This window comes from Heterodontus francisci, chromosome 33, assembly GCF_036365525.1.
Source record: "Heterodontus francisci isolate sHetFra1 chromosome 33, sHetFra1.hap1, whole genome shotgun sequence".
Taxonomy (NCBI): domain Eukaryota; kingdom Metazoa; phylum Chordata; class Chondrichthyes; order Heterodontiformes; family Heterodontidae; genus Heterodontus; species Heterodontus francisci.
The window spans coordinates 29,810,648-29,835,878 of NC_090403.1; the positions used below are offsets into that span (position 1 = coordinate 29,810,648).

The 25,231-nt window shown below is 43.0% G+C and overlaps 1 protein-coding gene across 5 annotated transcripts in view; it reads left to right on the forward strand.

Moving 5' to 3' along the window:
- Positions 1 to 25,231, forward strand: part of adam11 (ADAM metallopeptidase domain 11) — a 214,786-nt gene that overhangs the window by 18,749 nt on the left and 170,806 nt on the right. For all 5 annotated transcript variants that reach the window (XR_010969060.1, XM_068013258.1, XM_068013255.1 and 2 more), the window contains exon 4: positions 19,670 to 19,736. Coding sequence is in view for 4 of the 5 variants with exons in the window: in XM_068013258.1 (XP_067869359.1) it covers positions 19,670 to 19,736 (67 nt within the window). In the remaining variant the exon portion in view is untranslated. The remainder of the gene's footprint in view (positions 1 to 19,669; positions 19,737 to 25,231) is intronic.

Here is a 25,231-nt window from a genome sequence, read left to right on the forward strand (position 1 = left end):
GATCCAGTTTAAATAGTCAAAGAACATTATTCCTATTTCAAGTTCCAACATTTAGTTTTTATGTATTTCAGGGTATTAAGCCAATAACAGAATCTTCCAAACAGTTCTGGGATTTGCAGTACCATCTTTAGAAGACAGGATTTCTTGTCTGTATAATTCACGTTATACAGTTTTAGCATCTCCAGAAACCAGAAAAGGGCAGCCTATTATCCACAGATACATCATATCTTATATTCACCTAGTTTGGGCCAGCCTTTGCTCATTTGAAACATATGCCAAGCCTCCCAATGAATGGTTGATGCAAAGTTGAAGCACTGTTAATGTTCTATTACTAAGTGTCAATGGCACCATTAGTAAATGCAGCAATCTAATGAACAATCACAAAGTGTGCCAATGACATTGGGTTGAAGTTTAGTTTAGAGATACAGCACTGAAACAGGCCCTTCGGCCCACCGAGTCTGTGCCGACCATCAACCACCCATTTATACTAATCCTACACTAATTCCATATTCCTGCCACATCCCCACCTGTCCCTGTATTTCCCTACCACCTACGTATACTAGGGGCAATTTATAATGGCCAATTTACCTATCAACCTGCAAGTCTTTGGCATGTGGGAGGAAACCGGAGCACCCGGAGGAAACCCACGCAGACACAAGTTGCAGAGCAATACAAAATGAGTACAGAATGGGAAATCCATTCCAGCTTCTGTTGAGGTTCCTAATTTACAACAACAACAACTTGTATTTATATAGTGCCTTTAACATAGTAAAATGTCCCAAGGCCCTAAAAGGAGCATGATAAAAAAAAATTGACACCAAGGCACAAAAGGAAATATTAGGACAGGTTGGTCATAGAGATAGGTTTGAAGGAATATCTTAAAGAAGGAGAGAGGTTTAGGGATATAATTCCAGAATTTAGGGCCTAGGCAGCTGAATTAATAGCTGCTAATAGTTAAAATTGGGGATGCGCAAGAGGTCAGAATTAGAGGAGCACCAATACCTAGGATGGTTGTAGGGCTGGAGGGGGTTACAAAATAAGGAGGGGTGAAGCTGCGGATTTGAAGACCAGGATAAAAATTTTAAAACTGAGGTATTGAATTTAATTTTAGACATGAAATGATGTTTGCTCTTGATGGAGCAAATGTTCCTTTGGGGTGGAATAAAGCTTTATATTTTTGCATTATTTAGGACTAAACATACATTAAATAATGTAAGACCTTGAAATTATTCTGTACTACAGCACTTTAGCATGTCTTGTACTGCTGAGGCGGGGAGCTTGTTGAATATTTCATACAAGACGAAAAGTGTTTTCTTTTAAAACAAATACGTTTTCATGAGGAAATGACTGCTCACTGTACAACCACAACAGCCTCTTTGTGAAAATTATCTTCTTCCCGTTTTCTACCTATATCCCTGAAGGCAGTAACTCTTCAAAAGTATACTGGCAGTCCTCCATTATCTTACCCACATAGCCATTCTCCAAGTACAAGTCTAAACAGTGAATGTCAACATTATCTTGGCGTACAATGCCTGTATCCGTCCATGCACATCCTAGCATGGGTGACTAGATAGCAGTCAGGAGTGGGAACCCTGGGTGAATTCCCCCTCCCTTAGCTTAGGGACACCGAGATCACTTATAGTGTCTCTACTACTGTTGCAATTGAGATCAGTTAACTCTTTTATAATGGCCAATTAACCTATCAACCTGCAAGTCTTTGGCATGTGGGAGGAAACCGGAGCACCCGGAGGAAACCCACGCAGACACAAGTTGCAGAGCAATATAAAATGAGTACAGAATGGGAAATCCATTCCAGCTTCTGTTGAGGTTCCTAATCTACAACAACAACAACTTGTATTTATATAGTACCTTTAACATCGTAAAATACAGAACAAGAGTTAAACCTGCGTGTCTTTCTGCTATGGATCAGCATCACAACAAGCAATGAATTACTCATACAATTTTTCAAACAATTTTCTTCCTGTTCATCAATTCCATGCTATCTGAAGGAGAAAGGATTCTTGTGTAACTTAGGACAAAGTGTATTACTGATTGTACTACATAAAGTGTGAAGATAGATGGCAAAAAGAAAAAGCAGTCTGTTGTTTCCAAAATGGTGGCAACTGAATTCCTCTATCTGTGGAGTCTGAGCTGATGTATGAGAGGAAAGGGAGTTGAAAATGAGATGAGGGTGAGGAGAAAGAGGATCATTAGAAAATGTTATTTATAACAATGGCCATATAGGTCAAAGATGAAGTATCTGGTAAAATCTAAGGAGTAGTGAATACACAAGTTTATATTCACTGGTAAAGTATCGGAGCTGCCACACACTGGTTATGGATTTACAATGAGTCTCACTGACGCTGTGCCTGTGGGTGTAAAACACCTAGTAGTTTTATTTTGCGACAGGATCTTTTCAAAAAACTGAAGGAGCCGATTGTGAAATATCTCAAGACTCGAATTCGATCTCCAGTCAGGGAGTGAATACTCCAGAGGGATAGCAGATTCATTCATTTTTCTAGAAGTACAGTTAAGCAGTTAACTTGCAGCAAAAGTTTGTAGTTGGGTTTCTAAAAGCAACATGTGTCACACTTTACACCTGGTGACTATCAGTAAATTTAGTGGTGTAATCCACTATAAGAATTTTCAATCCTTTACCATGCAATGCCCAGGACATATGTCTGATATTCCTATTGCCGTGATCCCAGTGGTTGCATTGAGATAACATCCATTGGTGCCCTTCAGCATTGACTCCACTAGAGTTTGTGGGGTCAGAGAGCAAGTACCTCATTTACATAGGTCGATGGACACAAATGCCAGGATAGGCACATATCCAGTGCCTGCCTCACCCACGGGGCTAGGGAATTCGGTGCATACCTGCCATGGGGTCAGGGGTTTATCCTAGACCCCTTCCATGCCCTGAACGTGGAGATGTCCCCCTCGGCCACTTGTGTAAAGGGAGCTTACACAGGGGGCTGGTTTTAATGACTTGGATTTTGTAGTAGTAATGATGTAACACTGTCAGCATTTGCTGTCATTACTTCTCTGAAACTGATAGTAACTTCTGGAATCTGCACATGCACTGCTAAATGCAAAAATCCAGAAGTTGCTCAGTGATTCTATGCCTCTCTAGAGGGTGCACTGTTGAAGTACCCCCAGACTGCAATCAAGTAGAAATCGCTCAACTGACAAGAAGTTGCCCTTTTAAGCTGTTAGTCTCAATGTAAAAAAAACCCTTGCAAAAATTAAACCTTGTTGAATGTGGTATAACTGGGTCTTTAAACAGAGCACCAAGTTCATAATGGCAAATTTCCCCATTATGATAAAAATTCACACTTTTAAAATCGAAGAGCCAGAGGCTGCCACGGAAACCAACGCCAGGATTGCTGGTTCCAATTTCCCGGGAGTGGGATAGGCCAATGACGGCCTTCCCAGCCAGAGGCCAAATAAGGGCCTCTTCCTGCTGCCGCTGGGATCTTAGCAGCGCTGAAGATGGGGGTGGGGGGGTGAGGTGGGGTGCGGGGGTAGTGGGGAGCCTCTGCCTGCAGGGAGGACACCTTGAAAAATGAGGCGCCCTCTCATCTGGGCTTGTTGGGGGGGGGGGGGTGGTCCCTCATTTGTGGATGATTTGTGGACCACAGCTGACCCCCAACATCAACCAATTCACCCCCTGGGACCCTCCCCTCCCCCTTGACTGAACGCCCACCCTCTCACACCCCCACAACCTCCCTTTTGGACTGGCCCAGGCGACCCTGCCTCAGCTACCTGTGTTCTGGGGCTCCAGCGCTGGGCCTGGGCCCGAGGCCTCTGCAGTACTGGCAGTGGCCACCGCTCCTGTTGGTGAGCTGCTGGCGCAGTGATTGGCTGGCAGCTCTTGGAGATTGGGATCCCCATCTCTTTTAAGTCTTTAAAGGGGCGGGGATCCCACCTCCTTAAAACTTCACCCCAGAAGACCAGAGGATCACTCCGGGGAGGCTAAAAAAATGCAGAGACAGTGTTCCCCCAACTTTTCAGCCCGGCGCTGGGAGCCGCACCTCCTACATAAAATTCAGCCCTTTTTTTTTATGTGCATGATATCCAAAGGAGCATAAACCTTGACATCAGTGAAGAAGAGCTACATGCCCTCCTCTAGCCCTCCTGTCTTATGCGACAGAATGGAGATATTGATATTGATGATTATTTTGTGATAAGGTCACTGAAGCACACTTATTTGAAGGAATGATTCCCCAGTGTAAAATGCCTTGAATCACATTAACGTGTCTGCAAGATAGAGTCAGCTATACATCATGTCACCTAAAGAAAGAATGAAAGAACTTTTATTTATATAGCTTTTCACAACCTCGGGATGTCCCAAAGGGCTTTACTGCCAGTGAACAACAGTCATTGTAAAGTAGGAAATATAGCAGATTCTCCTGCTCTTCTTCGAGTAGTGCTATGAGATCTTTTGACATAACCGGAAAGGACAGACAGGGTCTCGGTTTAACAACTCACCTGAAAGACAACACCTCTGACAGTGCGGCACTTCCCAGTACTGCACTGGGGTCTCCCACTTAAGATGGAGATGAGGAGGAATTTCCTCTCTCAGAGGGTCATTAATCTTTGGAATTCTCCATCCCAGACAGCAGTGGAGGCTGGGTCATTGAATATATTCAAGGCTGAGTTAGGCAGATTTTTGATCTACAAGGGAGTTAAGGGTTATGGGAGGCAGGCAGGAAAGTGGATTTGAGACCACAATCAGATCAGCCATGATCTTACCGAATAGCAGAGCAGGCTTGAGGGGCCGAATGGCCTACTCCTGCTCCTATTTCTTATGTTGTTATGTCAACCTCAATTATGTGCTCATCTCTTGAGTGAGTCTTAAATTCACAACTTTCTGTCTCGGAGGCAAGAATGCTACCACTGAGCCATGGTGATATTGAACAGTGCTGCCAGAATAAATATGGAAATAAAGATAAATGTCATCGTATTAAACACCTGTATAATTCTTGCTAAGCCATAAATATATTATCACAAAGGATGCATAATATATTGATCTATTTTACATCTTGTTAAACTTATTTCATGGACATTAAAAAGAACATTTCAGGAGCAGTATTTATAAGGGCCCAATTTGGTTGTGCTTCCTATGCAATATGCTTGATGACTATACTCACCATTTTATTCAACTCCAAACTGGTTGTGCAGTTCTGAACGTGTACCACTATGGTAATAGTGCCAGTAGAAAAGGTGTTAATATCTATCACTCAATTTTGATTCTTTGGGAATGTTGGACTGATCAGCTCTAGCCTTTCGCCTCTTTTCCTTGGAGCAATCACAGCTTAGTCCCACCAAGATGGAGGCCCAAACAGCTTTTGTTAGTGCTGGCCAGATTACAGCTCTGATTTTATCTGGGAATGATGGTGAATGTGGGATTGGTGGGCCTGCCAGTGTGATACCTGGGCTATTTTAACTCGTGCACCTGATTTAAATGTTAGGCCCGAATCTCGTTTGAACTTGGCTTAAATGACATGGCACTGGTGGCGGGAACGGGAGAGCCTGTCAGGAAGGTGCCGCTGGGGCCCACAAAATCAGTCCCAGGATAAGTTTAGGGTGGGGTGGGTTCCAGAAGCAATCACAGGCAGGAGGGAAGTTGAGGGCAGGAGAAGTTCTCGGTTTTACTTGTGGCACCTGGAGGAGCAGTCGCTCTCCTCCTGGCCCACAAGGAGTGCTGAAAAGGCACTTACCTTGTGCAGCCAGGGGCTTCTGTCTCCATTTCGCTGCCAGGCTTCCCGACTCCTCGGAAATCCACACAGATATTTTACATCTGGCTGCAAATTGCACTGTGCGAGCTCTATTTAATATGTTAATTATGTGCTCTGCCTCTCCATGGTGGGACATTCAGATGCCACAATATCTACCGTTGTAAAAATGGTAGTGGGCACCTGCACGCTGTGTTAGGAATGTATTTCATGTATGTAACTCTTTTAAACTACGTCCAAATTGTCTTCTGTTCATGGAGGCATTAACAGCGAGGCCTGCTGAGTATTTCCAGCATCTTGTGTTGTTATTCCATTCTCCCATTTGATTGCTTTTACGTTGTTGTTAAGACTCTGGGATAACATAAATCTCAAGCAGAAACCAGCCTATCAGCACTGCTGGACAGGGAATGGGTAGGTTCAGAAATCAGTGGAGATTAAAATCAAGCTTGATGTAAAATTATATTCAACTGTTTCTTGCCCGGTGGGTTAGGTTAAAATGACTCTCGACTGGTTTTGGATGTGCCTTGTTAGTTCTGGCTTGAGCCTGCTGGAAGCCCAATAGGGATAGAGCCCTGCCTTTAGTAGCAGTTCTAGACCCACAAAAATATGACATCATTAGAGGCACAAAAATTCGTACAGTTTCTCCCTTGCAGTTCTGCTGGTGGTGATATATTGTGTGGTTGAGCTCTACATCCAGTGCTGAATTTCACTTAATAGCAGCACAGACTGGAGAACCAAGCACAAAGGTCAATGATTCACACCACATGCGATATTGCCAAAATTAACTTGTGTGGCAGGAAAACCACAAGTGCTGGAAATGGAATTGATTCTGTGTCCAATTCTTTGAACTGTTCTCCCACTGAGTGGCACTGGACACTGTGGAGTGACGATACACCATTTTGATGCTTCAATATAAATGCTGAGCCTGTGTTGTTCTCTGCAAAATATTTGGCCACACCTCCATCAGCGTACAGTTTGATACTTGGTTCATTGCAGATCTATACACACACTCGATGCCTACAGAGAAATTAAGCAAAACGTCCATGTGGATGTTTGTCTTGCCAATGATGTAGTCAAGATATAAATATCAAACTTGGATACACTCCCTCACCGAGGGAAAAATAATCTGCTGGAATTTAAAATGTAAGAACTGAAACGGACCAACTCTTTTATACACAGAATCAATAGGTTTCACGACCCTTCTCAAGGGCAATTTGGGATGGGCAATAAATGGTGGCCTTCCCAGCGATGCTTGCATTCCATGAAATTAAAAAAAGTTAATTGAGGTCCTGCTTTGTACAGTTCAGAGTCACACCACATGATGTATTTACTTTCGGAAATGAGATTAAAGGCTTACGTTTTCTATCACAGTTGTGTTGTAGTCTGGGCTGTTACGACAACAAATGTAATTGAAACAGCTGTTCAAAGTGGCACAGTGGCGCAGTGGTTAGCACCGCAGCCTCACAGCTCCAGCGACCCAGGTTCAATTCTGGGTACTGCTTGTGTGGAGTTTGCAAGTTCTCCCTGTGTCTGCGTGGGTTTTCTCCGGGTGCTCCGGTTTCCTCCCACAAGCCAAAAGACTTGCAGGTTGGTAGGTAAATTGGCCATTATAAATTGCCCCTAGTATAGGTAGGTGGTAGGGAAATATAGGGACAGGTGGGGATGTGGTAGGAATATGGGATTAGTGTAGGATTAGTATAAATGGGTGGTTGATGGTTGGCACAGAATCGGTGGGCCGAAGGGCCTGTTTCAGTGCTGTATCTCTAAACTAAACTAAAAGCGAGAGCTGCTAAATCATCGTCAGTTTGGAGATGGAGACTGAGCTATTAATAACTTGGTGCAGAGTACTTCTGTTATCACTGATATTGTTGGCTTAACAACATCGGGTTTTCAGCTATTCGGCTTTCATTATTATTTAGCATGTTAGCTGCAGGATTACTGGTGGAATTATTCATAACAAGAAGGGTGTTTTGATAAAACGTTGATCTGTTGCATTGGCATATCACAGTAATCAGTATACTCTCTACTGAGACTCAATCATGATCATGTGCCATGAAACTGCAGCATTGCCAGCAGTCTAATTTCTGTGAGGGTGTCCAATTAGGTACATTTTCACTCTTTAGGACTTTGGGAGCCCTGGGGAGTGGTGATGGGATATTGAAAACACCCCTAGTGTACTCATGATTCAGTTTGGCTCCATGATTTGCATTGATACAGGGAGATGTAGGGGAGGGTTCAGACTAATTATGGTGAAGGAGGGCTACCAGGGTGGAGCATTAGAGAGGAGATACAAGGTGCACAGAGGACTGGGAGAGATAAACAACATTAGAATAAAGAATAGTTAAGAATTAGCAGGGCACTGAAAGGGAGGATGTGCGAGGCAGGCTAACATGGATTTGCAGTGCATGTACATAGATGCACGGAGTAGGATAAATAAGGTTTGTGAGTTGCAGGCACAAATAGCCACATGGAACTATGACATGGTGGCAATTCGTGCCGTACCATCTATCCTTCACGGAAAAGTTTGTGCAGAAAAACACCTTGGACCACCAATCCCTCAGGCGGTGGTCTGCACGGAATGTCCTCAAGGCCCTACGGGAAAAGGGGATGGTGAATCCTGTCGGATGGTTCCCTGAGCAGACCGCCAAAGTCATTTGGCAGAATACCTCATCACCAGCACTTTCAAACAAGCACCAAGATGCAGCTTGACTGGTGGTGAGAAGGGCCCTCCCCGTCAGATCCTTCCTGCATGCCCGGAATCTCACCGCCTCCGCACGCTGCCCTCCAGGTGGCTGTGGTGGGGAAGAGACTGTTGCCCACCTCCTTCTGGAATGTGCCTTAGCAAAGCAGGTGTGGAAAAAGATGCAGTGGTTTTTGTCGAGGTTCATCCCAAGCAGCTATGTAACACAGGAGTCTGTTCTCTATGGGCTGTTCTCAGGGACATAAATCAAGATAAACATCAACTGCTGCTGGAGGGCCATCAATTCGGTGAAAGATGCTCTTTGGTCTGCCCAAAACTTGCTGGTCTTCCAATGCAAAGAGTTGTCCATGACCGAGTGTTGCAGACTGGCACATTCTAAGGTCCAGGATTACGTGCTGAGGGACGCACTAAAGCTTGGGGCAGCCGCTGCAAAGGCTCAGTGGGGAAAGACCACTGTATAAGGTCTTCCCGCCATAGTGAACCGAGGGGCTGGACCCATGGAAAACCCCTCGGGCTGTATACAGCAAATATAGTTTTGCTGTAAAATGGAATGGAAGGGTTGTGAGGCAACTCACTCCTGTATTGAAGAAAACTGATTTCCTTTGCACTTTCTGGAATGTCAACTTGGTGCTGTTTTGAACGGTTTTGTAATGTATTTTTTACAGATTTTTATGAATAAAGTATATTTTTTGGGAAAAAAATGGTGGCAGTACTGGAGATCTGGCTCAAACAAGGGGAAGCATGGCACTTAATACTCTTAGCTACAATGTATTCAGGCTAGATAAGGAAGGAAAAAAAGGAGTGCAGGTGGCAAAGATACTGTTACAGCAGTAGAAATGGATGATGTACTTGAGAGAATCTATTTGATTAGATTTAAGGAACAATAGGGGAGCCATTAAACTGTTGGGAGTATACTATAGTAGGAAGGTGATTGAGGGGAAAATAGCAGAAAGATGCAAGATCTACAGAGTAGTAATTATGGGAAACCTCAAGTATCCTAATCCTAATATAGACAGGAAAAATAACAATGTAAAGGACAAAGTGGGGGGGGGTTGGGGAAATTCCTGAAATATGTACAAGAGAACTTTCAGAGCCATTTGCCCCAGAAATCCATTTGTTGGCCATGTTACTTGCAATCTACATGCTACCCCTCAGGAATCCAATCTGCATATGATTTGCCTCTATGACACCACAGTCAACCCCAAGGCTGTAGTTACACCATTCAACTAAATGCCTGGCCTCAAGTCTTGGATGTCGTGTAGTTCAATGTCACCAAAGTCAAGGACATCCTTTCAGCTCTCACCTGGATGTGCCATTAATGTAAGCTGCATCAGCCACTCTAGTTGCTCCCTCAGGTTCAACCAAGTGGGCACAACCTTGTCAATCTCAACTCAGAGATTACATTCTGTCAAGTCACAAGATTTAGATTCTCCCAACTCTGGAACATCTCCTGTTTGGATCATTCCCTCTCTCTATAATGTTGGAAAATGTGAGCTTTTCCACTTTGGTAGGAAGAATAGAAGAGTAATTAGGAAGGCAAATGAAATGTTGGCCTTTGTTGCAAAGGGGACGGAGTATAAAAGTAAGGAAGTCTTGCTACACTGTACGGGGCAATGGTGAGATTGCACCTAGAGTACTGCATACATTTTTGGTTTCCTTTTTTAAGGAGGGATATACTTACATTGGAGGCAGTTCAGAGAAGGTTTCATCATGGGATGAAAGGGTTTGTCTTACGAGGAAAGGTTGGGCTCCTTGGAGCAGGTTTGTAAACTCATTGGAGTTTAGAAGAATGAGAGATGATCTTATTGAAACATATAAGATTCTGAAGGGGTTTGACCAGGTAGATTAGATTAGATTAGATTAGAGATACAGCACTGAAACAGGCCCTTCGGCCCACCGAGTCTGTGCCGACCATCAACCACCCATTTATACTAATCCCACACTAATTCCATATTCCTACCACATCCCTACATCTGTCCCTATTTTTCCCTACCACTTACCTATACTAGTGACAATTTATAATGGCCAATTTACCTATCAACCTGCAAGTCTTTGGCATGTGGGAGGAAACCGGAGCACCCGGAGGAAACCCACGTAGACACAGGGAGAACTTGCAAATTCCACACAGGCAGTACCCAGAATTGAACCCGAGTCGCTGGAGCTGTGAGGCTGTGGTGCTAACCACTGCGCCACTGTGCCGCCCTTGTAGATGCTGAGAGGATGGACCAGATTTAGTGAGGCAGTTTGGGGTGGGAATGGGAGGCTGGAGAATAGAGTCAGATGCGTTAATCTGATGTCGTGGCGTTACTTTAGAATTTAATTAATGGCAGGAAATCGCCAAGGCGGCGTCACTGTCCTGACACAATGGGACTGCCATTTGAATTGTTCAACAGGTTGTTGTAATGCATTGATATGCAGTTGATTGCAATTCAGTGGGGGGGGTTTGGAATTAAGTGAACGGCGGATGGGCCTCAGGTGCCTTCGGATCCCGGGCGGACAAAAGGCGGCACCAAGGCGAGGTCACAGTGCCGTGACGAGAAGGCAGTCATGAGGAGAAGTGGATAGGGGAAGACAGGGGAGCAGAGGCCATTTCCAGCATTTCTTGTTTTTATTTTATATTAGAGCAGAGGCCATTGTCGGCCGTAGCGCTGTGCGCTCTGCACGGGTGGGCTTGGTCTCAGGTGGTCTGAATGTGTGGGCTTGGTCTCGGCTGAGTATCGGGTGGGCCTGGACTCGGGTGAGAGGGTCGGGTGACCATACTACTGGGTGTTGGGCTGGCTTTCAGCAAGGGTGAGCACTGAAGCCATTAGGGCGTCAGCCAAGAGAAGTAGCAAAGGCAAAGAAGCCAAGGCAACTTCATCTCTGCAAGGACAGCACTCTGGAGGCCTACTGATCACCTGGCATGGGTCTCATACACCCTATCTTTGTGGACCCTGGTGGCGTGATGCAGTGCCTCCGACAGAGGGAAGGCCAGGATGCAGCTGTGCCTGCCCATGAACTACATGACGAGAGTGATAGCAGCCAGCCATGCCACGAAGGGCCTACCTGCGCCAGAGAGTGTACCAGACTCGACTCAGCTATCTCGAAATGTCCAAACAGCATTCTCAGCGAAGACTGCAGCTCACCAGAGAGGTCGTCACTGACTTATGCACCATGCTGCTGGACAAGATGTGACCTATGGGATTTGGCGGTCACCTTATACCAGTGGCCCTGAAGATCACCATAGCACTCAACGTTTACGCATCTGGATCTTTACAGGGATCCACCGGGGACATGTGTGGGGTCTCCCAGGCAGGCAGCCCACCGCTGAATCAAGGAGGTGACTAATGCCCTGTTCAGGAGGGCCGGCAACTATGCACACTACCGGACCGACCCTGGCAGTCAGGCTGAGAGGGCCATTGGATTCGAGGCCATCGCTGGATTCCTCCAGATGCAAGGTGTGATAGATTGCACACGTGTGGCCATCAAGACTCCATTGGACCAGCCAGCCATCTTCATCAACAGGAAGGGCTTTCATTCCATCAACATTCAACTACTCTGCGATTACTGGAAGCGATTCCTGCAGGTGTGTGCCCGCTTCCCAGGAAGCAGCCATGATGCCTATGTACTTCAACAGTCCCAGGTGCTACAGCTTTTAAGACCCCCTGACTCGCCTTTGGAGATGGGATTCTCAGGGACAAGGGCTACCCATCGAAGACAAAGCTACTGACACTTGCGAGGAACCCTCTCACTGCAGCAGAGGAAAGATACAACACTTTCTATGGCTCTACCCAAGCCACCATTGAGCTGGCCATCAGCCTGCTGAAGATGCGATTCCAGTGCCTGGATCGATCGGGTGGAGCCCTGCAGTAGGCCTCAGCGAAGGTCTCGGGTATCGTGGTGGTCTGCTGTGCTCTGCACAACTTGTACTGCAGATTGGTGGAGGCCTTGCATGAAGAAGACATGATTGGTCACCAGTCCTCAACCGACCAGGAGGACACGGAGGAGGCTTATGAGCAGGCAGCCCTGGATGTTGAACCCCTTGCACCGGAGGCCAGGCACATTGAGCAACGGTCCAGGGTGGCAAGAGGCAGTCTCATACAGCCACCATGAAGGCCTCTCAAAGTAAAGTCAATAAAGACTTGCCTCAATGCATTCAGTCTGTTGCCTCCTTTCTGTCTGGATTCCGTGCCTATTACCCAGCTTAACCACGTTCTGTGGTACATCTGAGATGCTTACCAAAGGAGGGCTGTGCTGACACTGGCAGCCCATTGAGGGAACAAGGGTGAAGTTAGCATTTCACAAATAAGGCATGAAAGAATGAGCTTTTTTCAGCAATGAATGTGAACTGCATTCACATTTCTTCTGTCCCTTAACAACATGAACGTAGCCTGTTGTTGTTCAGATTCAGCTAATTTTGAATGAGTTATTCTGTCAGATAGTATTTGGGAATGATTATTTTTAGTATTAGATGATCAGCAGTTTGTCTCCTCAGTCCCCTATATGGTAATCATCGGATCTGAGACGGGCTAGTCAGGGAAGACATTATCTTACAGGAAGATATCAGAGGGACTGTTGAGGCATATACACATATAGAGTCACAGAAGGAGGCCATTCGGCCCATCGAATCCATGCCGGCTCTACATGGAGCTATGCTGTCAGTCGCGCTCCCTGGCTCTATCCCCGTAGCCTTGCAAGTCTATTTCTCTCAGGTGGCCATCCAACTTCCTCTGGAAGTCATTGATCATCTCCACTTCCACCACCCTTGTGGGCAGCGAGTTCTAATTCATTACCATCCACTGCGTTAAAAGCTGCTTCCTTATATTCCCTGAGTATTTTGCGCAGAACGTTCAATCTGTGTCCTCTAGTCCTTGTACCATTTGTTAATGGGAACAGTTTTTTCTTGTCTAACTTATCTAAGCCTGTCATAATCTTGCACACTTCTGTTAAATCTCCCCTCAATCTCCTTTGTTCTAAGGAGAACAACCCCAACTTTTCCAACCTAACCTTGTAACTAAAATTCTTTGCACCCTCTCAAAGACCCTCACATTCTTCCTGAAATGTGGTGTCCACAACGGGACATAATATTCCAGTTGGGGCCTAACCAGAACTTTATAGAGGTTCAGCATAGCTTCCCTACTTTTGTACTCAATGTCTTTATTTATGAATCCCAAGATCCCATATGCTTTAATAACCACTCTCTCAATATATCCTGCCACCTTCAAAGATCTATGTATCTGTTCCTGCACACTCTTTAGAACTGTACCATTAAGTATATATTGCCTCTCACTATTCCTTCTGCCAAAATGCATCATCTCACACTTGTCGGTATTAAATTCCATCTGCCACCTGTCTGCCCATTCTGCTAGCCTATCTATGTACCATTGCAGACGGTTCATATCATCCTCACTGTTTGCCATACCTCCAAGTTTGATGTCGTCAGCAAATTTTGAGATTCTACTTAGTATTCCAAGATCCAAGTCATTTGCATGTATCAAAAAAGCAGTGGTTCCAGCACTGACCCTTGGGGAACACCATTGCCTACCATCCTCTAGTCTGAAAAGCAGCCATTTACTACAACTCACTATTTTCTGTCCTTAGGCCAATTTTTTATCCAATTGGACATGGATCCTCCTATTCCATGAGCTTCAATTTTCTTAACCAGCCTTTCATGTGGTACCTTATCAAATGCTTTTTCAAAATCCATATAAACAACATCCACCACATTCCCTTCATCAACCTTCTCTGTTACTTCATCACAAAATTCACTTAGATTAGTCAAGCATGATCTGCCTTTTACAAATCCATGTTGACTCTTCCTAATGAACTCAAACCTCTCTAAATGTCCATTTGATATTTTACCTGATTATAGTTTCTAAAATCTTACCCACCACTGACAAACTAACTGTCTTTATGCCCTTTCTTGAATAAGAGTGTCACATTTTCCACTCTCCAATCTTCTGTTACCTCCCCCTGTATCCAGGGAAGATTGGAAGATTTTGGCAAGCCCTTCCGCTATCTCCATCCCCACTCCCTTTAGCAACCTGGGATGCAAGCCATCCAGACCAGGTGATATATCTACGCTAAGCATTGCCAGCCTTTTTAGTACCACCCCCTCTCAATTTTTATCCTGTCCAATGCCCTTACTCTCTCTGCTTCTGATATTTTGTCAGCCTCCATTTCCTTAGTGAACACTGATACAAAGTACTCATTTGCGCCTCTGGCCATATATTACACTCTCTGTCCCTAATAGGCCCCACTCCTCCTCTTACTAGCCACTTACTATTTACATCTCCCAGTTGACTGATCAAGGCTATTGGGATAAGCTAGTGACCTTGTCTTCACAGTAATGGTGCGCAGTTGCAGGAAATAGCTGCTCAAAAAAGACAATCAAAATAAATTTTCTTTTTAAATAAAAGCCTCACCATCTGCAATCCTGTTCTCTTAAAAGGGAGTTAAATCATGGGCATTTTTGCTCAGTCATTTGCTTTTATGGTTCAGTACATGTATATCTGTGCAAGCAGCTGGCAAGCTATTCCTTCTGAGTGATATACCCTCTGGACAGTTCAGCATCACCTTCCATCTCCTGATCTTAATCTTTTCTCATTGTGTTTTCTGCTCCCAGCACTGTTCAGATCAGTATGTAACCTGACTCTTATAATTGGTGCGTTTGTGCTGTGGTGCAATGGCCCCTTTCTTATTCTTTTTCTCTTTATTTCTTCCTTTCTCTCTCTCTGACAAAAAGTTGAATTCATTGTATTGCAAATTTATCTAACCAGAAGCTGTCAATATTTGAAACCTTAGAATATTACAATGCAGAGACAAGCCTTTCAGCCCATCCAGTTAGTAGAAGTGTTTCTCCACTTAAGCTACTATTTAATTCCACTCCATATTTTATTTAATATTCCTCGTTTCAAATAAATATCTACTCCACCTTAAAAGAATTGATTGACTCTGTGTCCCTTCCTACTCTCTCTCTCTCTCTCTCTTACCTTTTAACCACTCATGAAATACTCCATGTACCTAAGTGCATAACTGAACACCTGTCTGTATTGAAGCCCATTTGCCAGTCTTGGTCCCTTACCCCAGTATATCTCAATATGTTCATAATCTATCACCCTCTTCTAAGGTCCTGATTTTCTACTACCTGATGTCATCTATAATCTTATTTAGTGTGCTGCTGATGTCCTCTGCCAGATCATTAATGGTCAGGGCAACTAGGGATGGGCCATAAATGCTGACCTTGCCAACAATGCTCACATTCCAAGAATTAATTTTTTTTAAAAGTTAATAGTTGGGAATCTAACACTGAACCCTGGGGAAACACATTAGTGACCAGAGCCCGTTGGAAGGCTATCCCATATAAAACCACACTTTTATAGTTCCATAGTCAATTTGTTATCCATCTTCCCATTTCACCACACATCATGAGATCTATTTTTCTTGCAAACAATTCCTCATGCCACTACATATCGAAAACCAATTGTAAATGATGTCTACTAAGTCTCCTTGATCAAGCATTCAAAAAAAGCCTGGATTAGGTTAGTCAGATATGACCTTTGCTGAAAATGTCCTGTAGCCTCAGTATATTCTTAACACTCAATTATAGCATTAGATATGGTCTGTCTACCACAGAGGTTAGACTCACTGGTCTATTGTTCCTTGGATAAAAGAGAGAGAAAAGTGAATATGCAAGTGTTATATATTGTTATACCATCTGTAAAGTGCTAGGAACTAATTATCTAGGAACTAACTGTTATGTGTAAGTGTTCTGGGGGGGGGCCTCATTCACGGCTGCATTGGAGAATCATGTGATGTGTAACAGGACACCAGCCTGGGCCAGTCCTGTACTTGGGAGCATGGAAACTGAATGGAATAAACAAAGACTATCGCCTTCCAAGTCTAAAGTATGATTATTTCTAACATATGGGAACCAGAAAACAACCAGGAGACATAATATGGTGGCAGTGAGTGTCTGTGAGTAAACCCAAAACATTTTAAATGAATTTAATGCTGAATTAGATTGGAAAAAATTGACCCAAATTAGGGTCAGAGAGAGAGAAAGAAAAACTGAGTGAACTGTGCGAAAACAAAAAAATGAAATGTCAGTTGGGACTGGAATGAATGCACCGGTACAGCCCATTATGAATTGGGAAGCTGATGATGTCGTAGAGATATTTGAGAAGTTTAAACAAAAGTGCAGATTGACATTCATTAGTTTTCTAAAAGGCACTAGCAAAGAGGAGAGGATCAGCTATATCCTTCTGTGGGCAGGAGGTAATGGATTAAATTTATTTAACAGCTGGGAGCTAAGTGAAGAGGACACAGAAATCCAGACAAAAGTTTTGAAAGATTCAGCACCCACCTTCAGCCAAAATCAAATCATCAGATATACCAATATGACTTTCAAGGCCTCAGACAGGAATTAGGTGAGCCTACTGACAACAAAAACAAAGTGCTGGAAATACTCAGCAGGTCTGGCAGCAGCTGTGGAGAGAGAGAGAAGCAGTGTTAACGTTTCAGGTCTGTAATCTTTCATCAGAACTGGCAAAGGTTAGAAATGTAATAGGTTTTAAGCATGTGAAGCAGGGGTGGGTGGGTGGGTGGGGGGGTTGGTTGTGGTGAAGAGAACAATAAGGAAGGAGTGTGATAGGACACAGGGCAAGAGAGATTAACTGGTGAGTTCATGGGGCAAAGGCAAGGGGAGTGTGCTAATGGTGTGGTGAAAGACAAAGCATTAGTGCAGAAAGAGTGTTAATGACAGAATAAAGAACAGCTCTGTCCAAAGTCACAAACATGAAACACCAAGTTTAAGGCAGGAATGTGGTTTAAAAAAAAATAATAAAAAGGGACCAGTCGTGCTCTGAAATGATTGAGCTCAATGTTCAGTCCAGAAGGTTGTAGAGTGCCTAATCAAAAAATGAAGTGCTGTTCCTCGAGCGTGCGTTGATGTTCACTGGAACACTGCAGCAGACCAAGGGCAGAAATGTGGGCATGGGAGCAGGGTGGTGTGTTGAAATGGCAAGCAATTGACCAGACACTTAACTGGACTAATCTCAGAATAAAGGTTTGGCCATTTAGGGCTTAGATGATGAGAAATTTCTGCACTCAAAGGGTTGTGGATCTTTAGAATTTTCTACCTCAGAGGCTTGTGCCTGCTCAGTCATTGAGAATATTCAAGACAGAGATCAATAGATAATGAGAATGAAGAGATATGGGTAGAGTGCATGAAGGTGGAGTTGAGGTAGAAGTTCAGTCATGATCATATTGAATGGCAGAGCAGGCTTAAAGGGCCAAATGTCCTACTCTTGCTCCTATTTCTTATGTTCAAATGAATGAGGGAACCACATGCTATTTTACCAATCCTATGACACTATTGCAAGTCTCAGTCGGCTACTGAAAATATCTACCGGGGTTCACACATGAGCTCTGCCATTTCTTTTGGCATCCACAAACTTGCTGCTTTTTACCTACAAAATACTTAAAGGGATAGACAGGGTTGATGCAGGTAAGATGTTTCCCCTGGTTGGGGAGTCTAGAACCAGGTGACACAATTTCAAAATAAGGGGAAAGCCACTTAGGACCGAGATGAGGAGAAATTTCTTTACTCAGAGGGTTGTGAATCTTTGGAATTCCCTACCCCAGAGGGCTGTGGAACTCAGTCATTGAGTATGTTTAAAGTAGAGATTGACATATTTCTAAATACCAATGACATAAAAGGATATGGGGACAGTGTGGGGAAAAAGGCATTGAAGTGGATGATCAGCCATGATTGTATTGAATGGCGAAGCAGGCTCGATGGGCTGAATGGCCTACTCCTGTTCCTCTGTTCCTATGTTTTTCTATCTTGAGCCCTTTAAATTCAGCTGTCACCACTCCCCTTGTGATCTGCAAACAACTTATCCTTGTTTTAGGCATAGCTATTGGGAAAGTGCAGATTCAACCTTTTCACAGTTGAAAACAGATAAAGAGGGGATAACTTTAACCTAACCCACCATAGGACTGAATGGGAGAAAGAGAACAGAATAAAACACATTCCCCTATGTCAGTATATTAGCGGAGTGAGAATGCTTCACTGCTGTCATTCATATAATGCACTCACTCTAACAACTATCATGAAAGCATGAGTCCTGAGTGCCTATAACATATCTCCAATTCTAACCTGCCATGCAACTCCTCACTTACCTTTCCTGCAACCCAGAGGCTAACTGAGGAAATTGGAAGTAAAATTGAAAGGTTATGTGAATTTTGCCCATGCATAAATGCATGTGTAAGATATGTGGCTTTCTATCACCAATACTGTCCACCCTAAACTACTTTTGTGTGAATGATTGGACACATTTAATATCCCTACCTGTTTTCTTAATAGTATTCCTTAAAAATATCTATTATGTGCAGTAGGTCAGGGCAGAACAAAGAACTTGCATTTCAAAAAATTGCATTATTCTACTGTGAAGGAATTGGGGCACTGGGAGAATTTGCAGCGTAAAGATTAGTTTGCATCAGATGGACATACAAGTGACTTCATATTTAAAACACTAGAAGGATGTTCAGTGTTCATGGAGTGAGATCATTTACACTGTACACCCGTAATGTATTTTCACTGTACGTGGTTGGGTTCCATGTTTGGGTTTTGCCCCAAGTTTCAAATTGACCAGCTAAATCTGTTGAGTGCAAGTCTGTGGTCACCATTTGTAAACTGCAATGATCTGGCTTCACATTTAATGTTGAATTCAGTTCTGGTGATGGAGACAGAAAGAAAACACCTTTCAGAGCTTTGGAAGTGGTACAAAGAAGGGTCTACAAGGTGATTCCCAGTGTCAGAGGACTAAGCTATGAGGATAGGCTAGAAAAAAACTGAGGCAAATGAGAGACAACCTTATAGAAGTACATTAGTGGAGGAAATGTTAATCCATAGCATTATTTTAAGTTGACAGCAGAACTAAGGGACATGGGTATCAACTGATAAAAGGCAAGGTCAGGAAGCATTTTTTTTCATGCCAAGAATAATCAATAGAGTTGCCTTCTGGGCAAAATAATGGAAGCAGAATCCCTGCAATGAATTAAGCAGCAGTTCGATGCTGTAATGGAGGAACTGTAGCTTTCTACATCTCCTTCAACTATAATTAGCTTTCAGTTCCTTTGTGACTTTCAACGACCTGAAGTACACTGACTGCCAAGCTGAGATCTAACCTGCCAGCATAGTAAGTCCCTTTCCATACTCATATTTCACTTTTGTTCTCTTTATCAGTGATTTGCTGTCGGCACGTTACATTGAAAGGCATTTCAGTGAGGAGGGAAGCACCACTCAGACTTTGGTAAGATAAAGATGTTATTATTGGCTTATATTTTATGACCGGAACAATAAAACACTGTGGTTTTACAATATAAATACACAATGATGTGTGAACAATTTGCAATAGAAAGAAGCACCATTGAGCAGCAGATAACGTGAGTGCAGAATCTACAGCAGCAACTACACAAGATTTCAGAGCCGTTAAGGTGAAAAGCCCCCAAGTGGTGGCCAGGAGAGTGTCTCCAAAAGCTGCAACCAGCTTTATCTGACAGCAGCTGAGGACCTCTTTAACTTTAACCTTTAACACTGATTTGTACAGCCCATAGTTGGTAGATAGGAGCAGGAACTGGCAATAGTCAGATGGACAGAGATGAAAATGGCCCTGGGGTCTAAATGACTTCACTTAGGCTGGAGGCTTTGCCTGCTTCACCTGAAAGATGGAGCAGATTGGAGCTTTTTTCTTTAGAAAAGAGAAGACTATGAGGTGACCTAATAGAGGTCTTTAAAATTGTGAGTGGGTTGGACAGCAGAGATGTTGAGAAATTCAGCAGAGCTGGCTGCATCTGTGGACAGAATTTCAGGTTGGTGGCCCTTTGTCAGAACTGGCTGAGTATTTCCAGCATTTTCTGTTTTTCATTTCAGATTTGCAGTACTTTGCTCTTGTATGGATGTGGAACGGATCTGAAACTAGGTGCCATAAATTTAAGAAGTGCAATGTAAAATAAGGAGAAATTTTGTTACTTGGCATGTGATTAAAATGTGGAACTTGCTACAACAGAAAGTGGTTGAGGAAACTAGCTTAGATGCATTCAAAAGGAAATTAGATGAGTACATGAGGGAAAAGAGAATAGAAAGATACACTGAAATGCTGTGATGAGGTAGATGGAATGGGAGAAGATTTGTGTGGATGATAAATATCAGTACAAACCAGTTGGTCTGAATGGCCTGTTTCCGTGCTGTATTTTTTTAGGTAATGCTTCAGATGGTTGTTCAGGCCCTCCCAGATGTAGGTTGAAATGGACATTAATGCCAGATAAGTCGACACGTCCAGCAGCGCTTGATTTTGATTCTGCCACTGGCCCATTTTTATGTGCAAATGGGGCACTGACAAGACAAATGTCTCCCCAGTTGTCTCATTTTGAACAGTAGCGGTGTATATATTCAGTCTCCTCCTGGGTTAAAATATCTCATTTTATTATTCAAGTTTGTCTGTTGTTTCTCGTGTTAGGTTAAAAAAAGTTAATTATCATTCATCAAAATTGCAAACAATCATTGCAGCAATGTTGCATTACCCAATCCTAGGTCTCAGGAGAAAGCACATTGTATATCAAACCTATCAGCAGTCTCAATTTGCTGTTAATAAAGTTGCCTAATGGGATCAGTAAGCATGTTTTGTACAAAGTTAGTGATTTGAATGAACATGACGTTAGTAAAGGAGATTACTCACTGAGCCAGAAACAGTACAGTTCATTACATTCATGAAAGCTGAATAACTTCAGTTGTGTATTTTCTTCCTAAATGAATGAAAGTTGTTGTATAAGCACAATTCAGGGAAGATTACTGCTCTCATGGTATACATACATTCTCCAATCCTTCCTCTGCTTGGTATCTCTAATGAAATTGTAAGTGGAATAACAATATCAACCTGAAGAAATCCTCACGAAGCATTTCACTACACATAGTGACCAGAGCAGCTGTTCCATTATCTTACTTCCAGATATTGCAGTGTGTATTGCCAATATATTTCTCTATAGGCAGACAGTTTATTTTCTATAACAGTTTCTGGTCTGAGTCCCTATTTTAGGGCAGAGAAGAAAATAAAGAGATTGCATTTATATAGCACCTTTCATGTTCTTTATGTCCTAAAATGCTTCACAATTAATGAATTATGTTTGAAATGTAGTCAATGTTGGTTTACAATCAAGGGAAGGAGCTAACTTTTTCATATCAAGGTCCCACAAACAGAAATGAGATGAACAATCAGTTGATCAGTTTTGCTGCTGGTGTTATGAGCACTGGACTTTGTAGTATGGTTATGTTTGAAAAAGAATTCGGAAGAGATATGTGACCTCACACCAAGTCTGCCTGATAACAAGCCGAGGTCTTGGTTATCAGGCAAACAAGGAACCCAGATCAAAGACCCATTTTGAATACAGAGTGCAAATTGGAAACACCTGGCGGACAATGGGTTTTGCTCTCCCAGACTCTCAGATCATAAACAGGGAGGCAGGGACTCTCAAATGAAAATTTGAGTTACAATTGCTAACACCTGGAAACAAAGGAAGGTCCAGGTGGTTCTGAGGTGGCCAGACTTATGGACTCTGACTATTGAAAAAAGACAAATGACTATTGACATTTGGTTCTGGATAAATTCAACAAGCATTTCTAAGTCTGATAGGTTGTAAGGAAGAAAACGCCACAGCATACAAGGCTACGGGCCAAGTGCTGGAAAATGGGATTCGAGTAGTTCGGTGCTTGATGGCCGGCACAGACATGATGGGCCGAAGGGCCTGTTTCTGTGCTGTATAACTCTATGACTCTAAAAGAAGACACAAAGCAACCAGCAGGAGGTGCACAGCCTCAGAAGATAGAGAAAACAATGCTGTCAGAACTCTGATACAGTGAAAGGCTGCTAAGACTTGAACCAGTTTTGAAAGTCATGGTTTGCAACAGGGTCACCAGAGCTTGCCTTTTTAACAGAAGTCCAGGTTGTGTGTGCTTGGAAGAAGTGAGCGAAGAGGACATTGGCTTTGTTAAGGACTGAGAGATCCAACCCATTGCAGCTGGGAGGAGTTTGGCCTTTTAACTTCAAAGCTACCGACTCGATGAGAACACTGTGCAACATATAAAATGTGGTGTGGGGTTTTCAAGGGTGTTAATAAGTTAATGGGAAATACTTTTCTCTGTAATTTAGCAAATTGTTGTGTAGTCCTTTAATTGGACTGGAGAATTCATATTTGTTGTTTTTAGGTTAATAGTCTCATCTGGGTCATGACAGTGGTTATTGAAGGACCAACACTGCTCTTTATAAAGACTTAATCAGCCTGTGCATCCTTTTTCTGCTCATTGTGTGAAGATATGAAAACAACAACATTGTCCAGCAGCCCACTGCGGGGGATAGGGTTGAACCTGGGTCTGACATCCTCAAGTTCAAATACCATCTAAGCTCACAAATGAACAATGAACATTTGGACAAGGAGCCTTCAGGAGACAAGAGCAAAATACTGCCGATGCTGTAAATCTGAAATAAAAACAGAAAATGCTGGAAATACTCGTTATGGATTATCATTAAACCTTCTCTTATTAGGAGAAAATAATGAAGCAGTCCATGCAGCAAGACCTGGACAACATTCAGACTTGGACGAAGTGGCAAGTAACATTTGCGCTACGCAAGTGCTGGGCAATGATCATCTCCAATGAGAGAGAATCTAATCAATCTCCCTTTTGACATTCGACGGCATTACCATCGCTGAATCCCCCACCGTCAATATCCTGGGGATCATCATTGACCAGAAATTTAACTGGATTAGCCAGATAAATATTGAGGCTACAAGAGCAGAGAATTCTGCAGCAAGTAACTCGCCTTCTGACTCCCCAAAGCCTGACCATCATCTTCAAGGCACAAGTCAGGAGTGTGATGGAATACTGTCCACTTGCCTGGATGAGTGCAGCTCCAACAACACTCAAGAAGCTTGAAACCACCCATGTCAAAGCAGCCAGCTTAATTGGCACCCTGTCCACCATCTTAAACATTCGCTTCCTCCACCACTGGCAGCAGTGTGTACCATCTACAAGACGCACTGCCATAACTCGTCAAGGCTCCTTTGACAGTACAATCCAAAACCACAACCTCTACCACCTAGAAAAACAAGAGCAGCAGGCACAAGGGAACACCACCTGTAAGTTCCACACCAAGTCACTCGTCATCCTGACTTAGAAATATATCGCTGTTCCTTTATCATTCTGGCACTCCCTCCATAATAGCACGATGGGAATACCAATATTACACAGACTGAAGGGGTTAAATAAGACAGCTCACCACTCAAGGATATTTAGGGATGGGCAATAAATGCTGGCCTTGCTTGCAATGCCCACATCCTAAGAATGAATTAAAAATAGGACTGTTTTGCCTTTCCTCTGAGGGACATTTAATGTAAATTCCAGTATATATGTCACATTTTACTCGCTGTTTTAATCATCTCCGAATGTAGGAGAATGAATTATGCACCAGTGTAGTTTACAATCAATATACACTCAACAAGCAGGTGCCAGCTGCCACATTTTTAAATATTTCTAGCTGATTATGGTGCAATTTCAGTGCTTTATCATTGCATTATACAGCTGAATCCTAATTCTGATAATACATTTGGGGAGCTTTTAGTTTTTATTGACTGTGTTGGGGCTGTTCTGAGGTCACGGTGTTGTGTTATTTTTGAAATATAAGAGAATCCAATTAAAAAAGATAATGTGGGTGTTTCTGTGTGACAGCAAGAGAATTAGTACTGCAATTTTCCCCAGAAATTCAACAAACCTTCGTTCAAATCCAATGATTTCCCAGTAAACTTTGTTTTTGCTTGACAAAGGTAGATTGTGGAGGTTCCGATGATGATCAGATAGAAAAGCAGATTGTACATCTACACAAAGGGCAGTTTAGCACAGTGTTTTGTTACATTGTAATCCTGGATAATCCAACTGGACTTACTAAGAATTGAAGAATGAAAATGCCTGTTTGAGGATATGAAAATGGAATTGGCTTATGAATTTGGATATGATGAGCATAATTTGCATTTAGCAGCTGTACTAGTTTGATGCTAATGAGATGGTTATATTTCAGTAAGCTCCAGCCCTCCAGTAACCTCCTCCAGCCCTCCAAGATATCTGCGCTCCTCCAATTCTAACCTCTTGCATGTTCTATTTCAGATAGCCAGGCAGTGAAGGATAGAACTGGAGCCTAATCTTTATATACATATAACCTTTTATTTACAGAGGCATGCAATACAAACATGCACCTCCAAACCCCAACAACCACAATTTCAATCTGCTCCTATATATAGGAGCATAAGTGAATCCCCAGTTAATGCCCACCATCTAAATACAATTAAATACTTAATTAATATAAAATTAACATTGCACAGCCCTGATTTTCATCGCTCTGCCATTGGCAGGCATGCTTTTAGCTGCCGAGGCACTATATACTCGAATTTCCTCCATAAACCTCTTTGCCTCTCTCCTCCTTTTATGCCCCTTTTTTAGCCAAGCTTTTGGTCTCCTGTGCTAATAGCTCTTTATATGTTTAATAAAACTCCAGCAAAGTGTCTTGTGACATTTTACTATGTTAAGGCACTATATAAATGCAAGTTGTTGTTGTCATTGAATATTCCAGCTTTCTTTTGCATTCGCTTTTGATGCACTCAAATGACATTGCTGTTTTGGAGCACAGCACAGGAAGAATATCTTCTTGCACCCATGTTAGTCATAACTGGGATCACAAAAAATTACAAGACAGACTCATAGTAC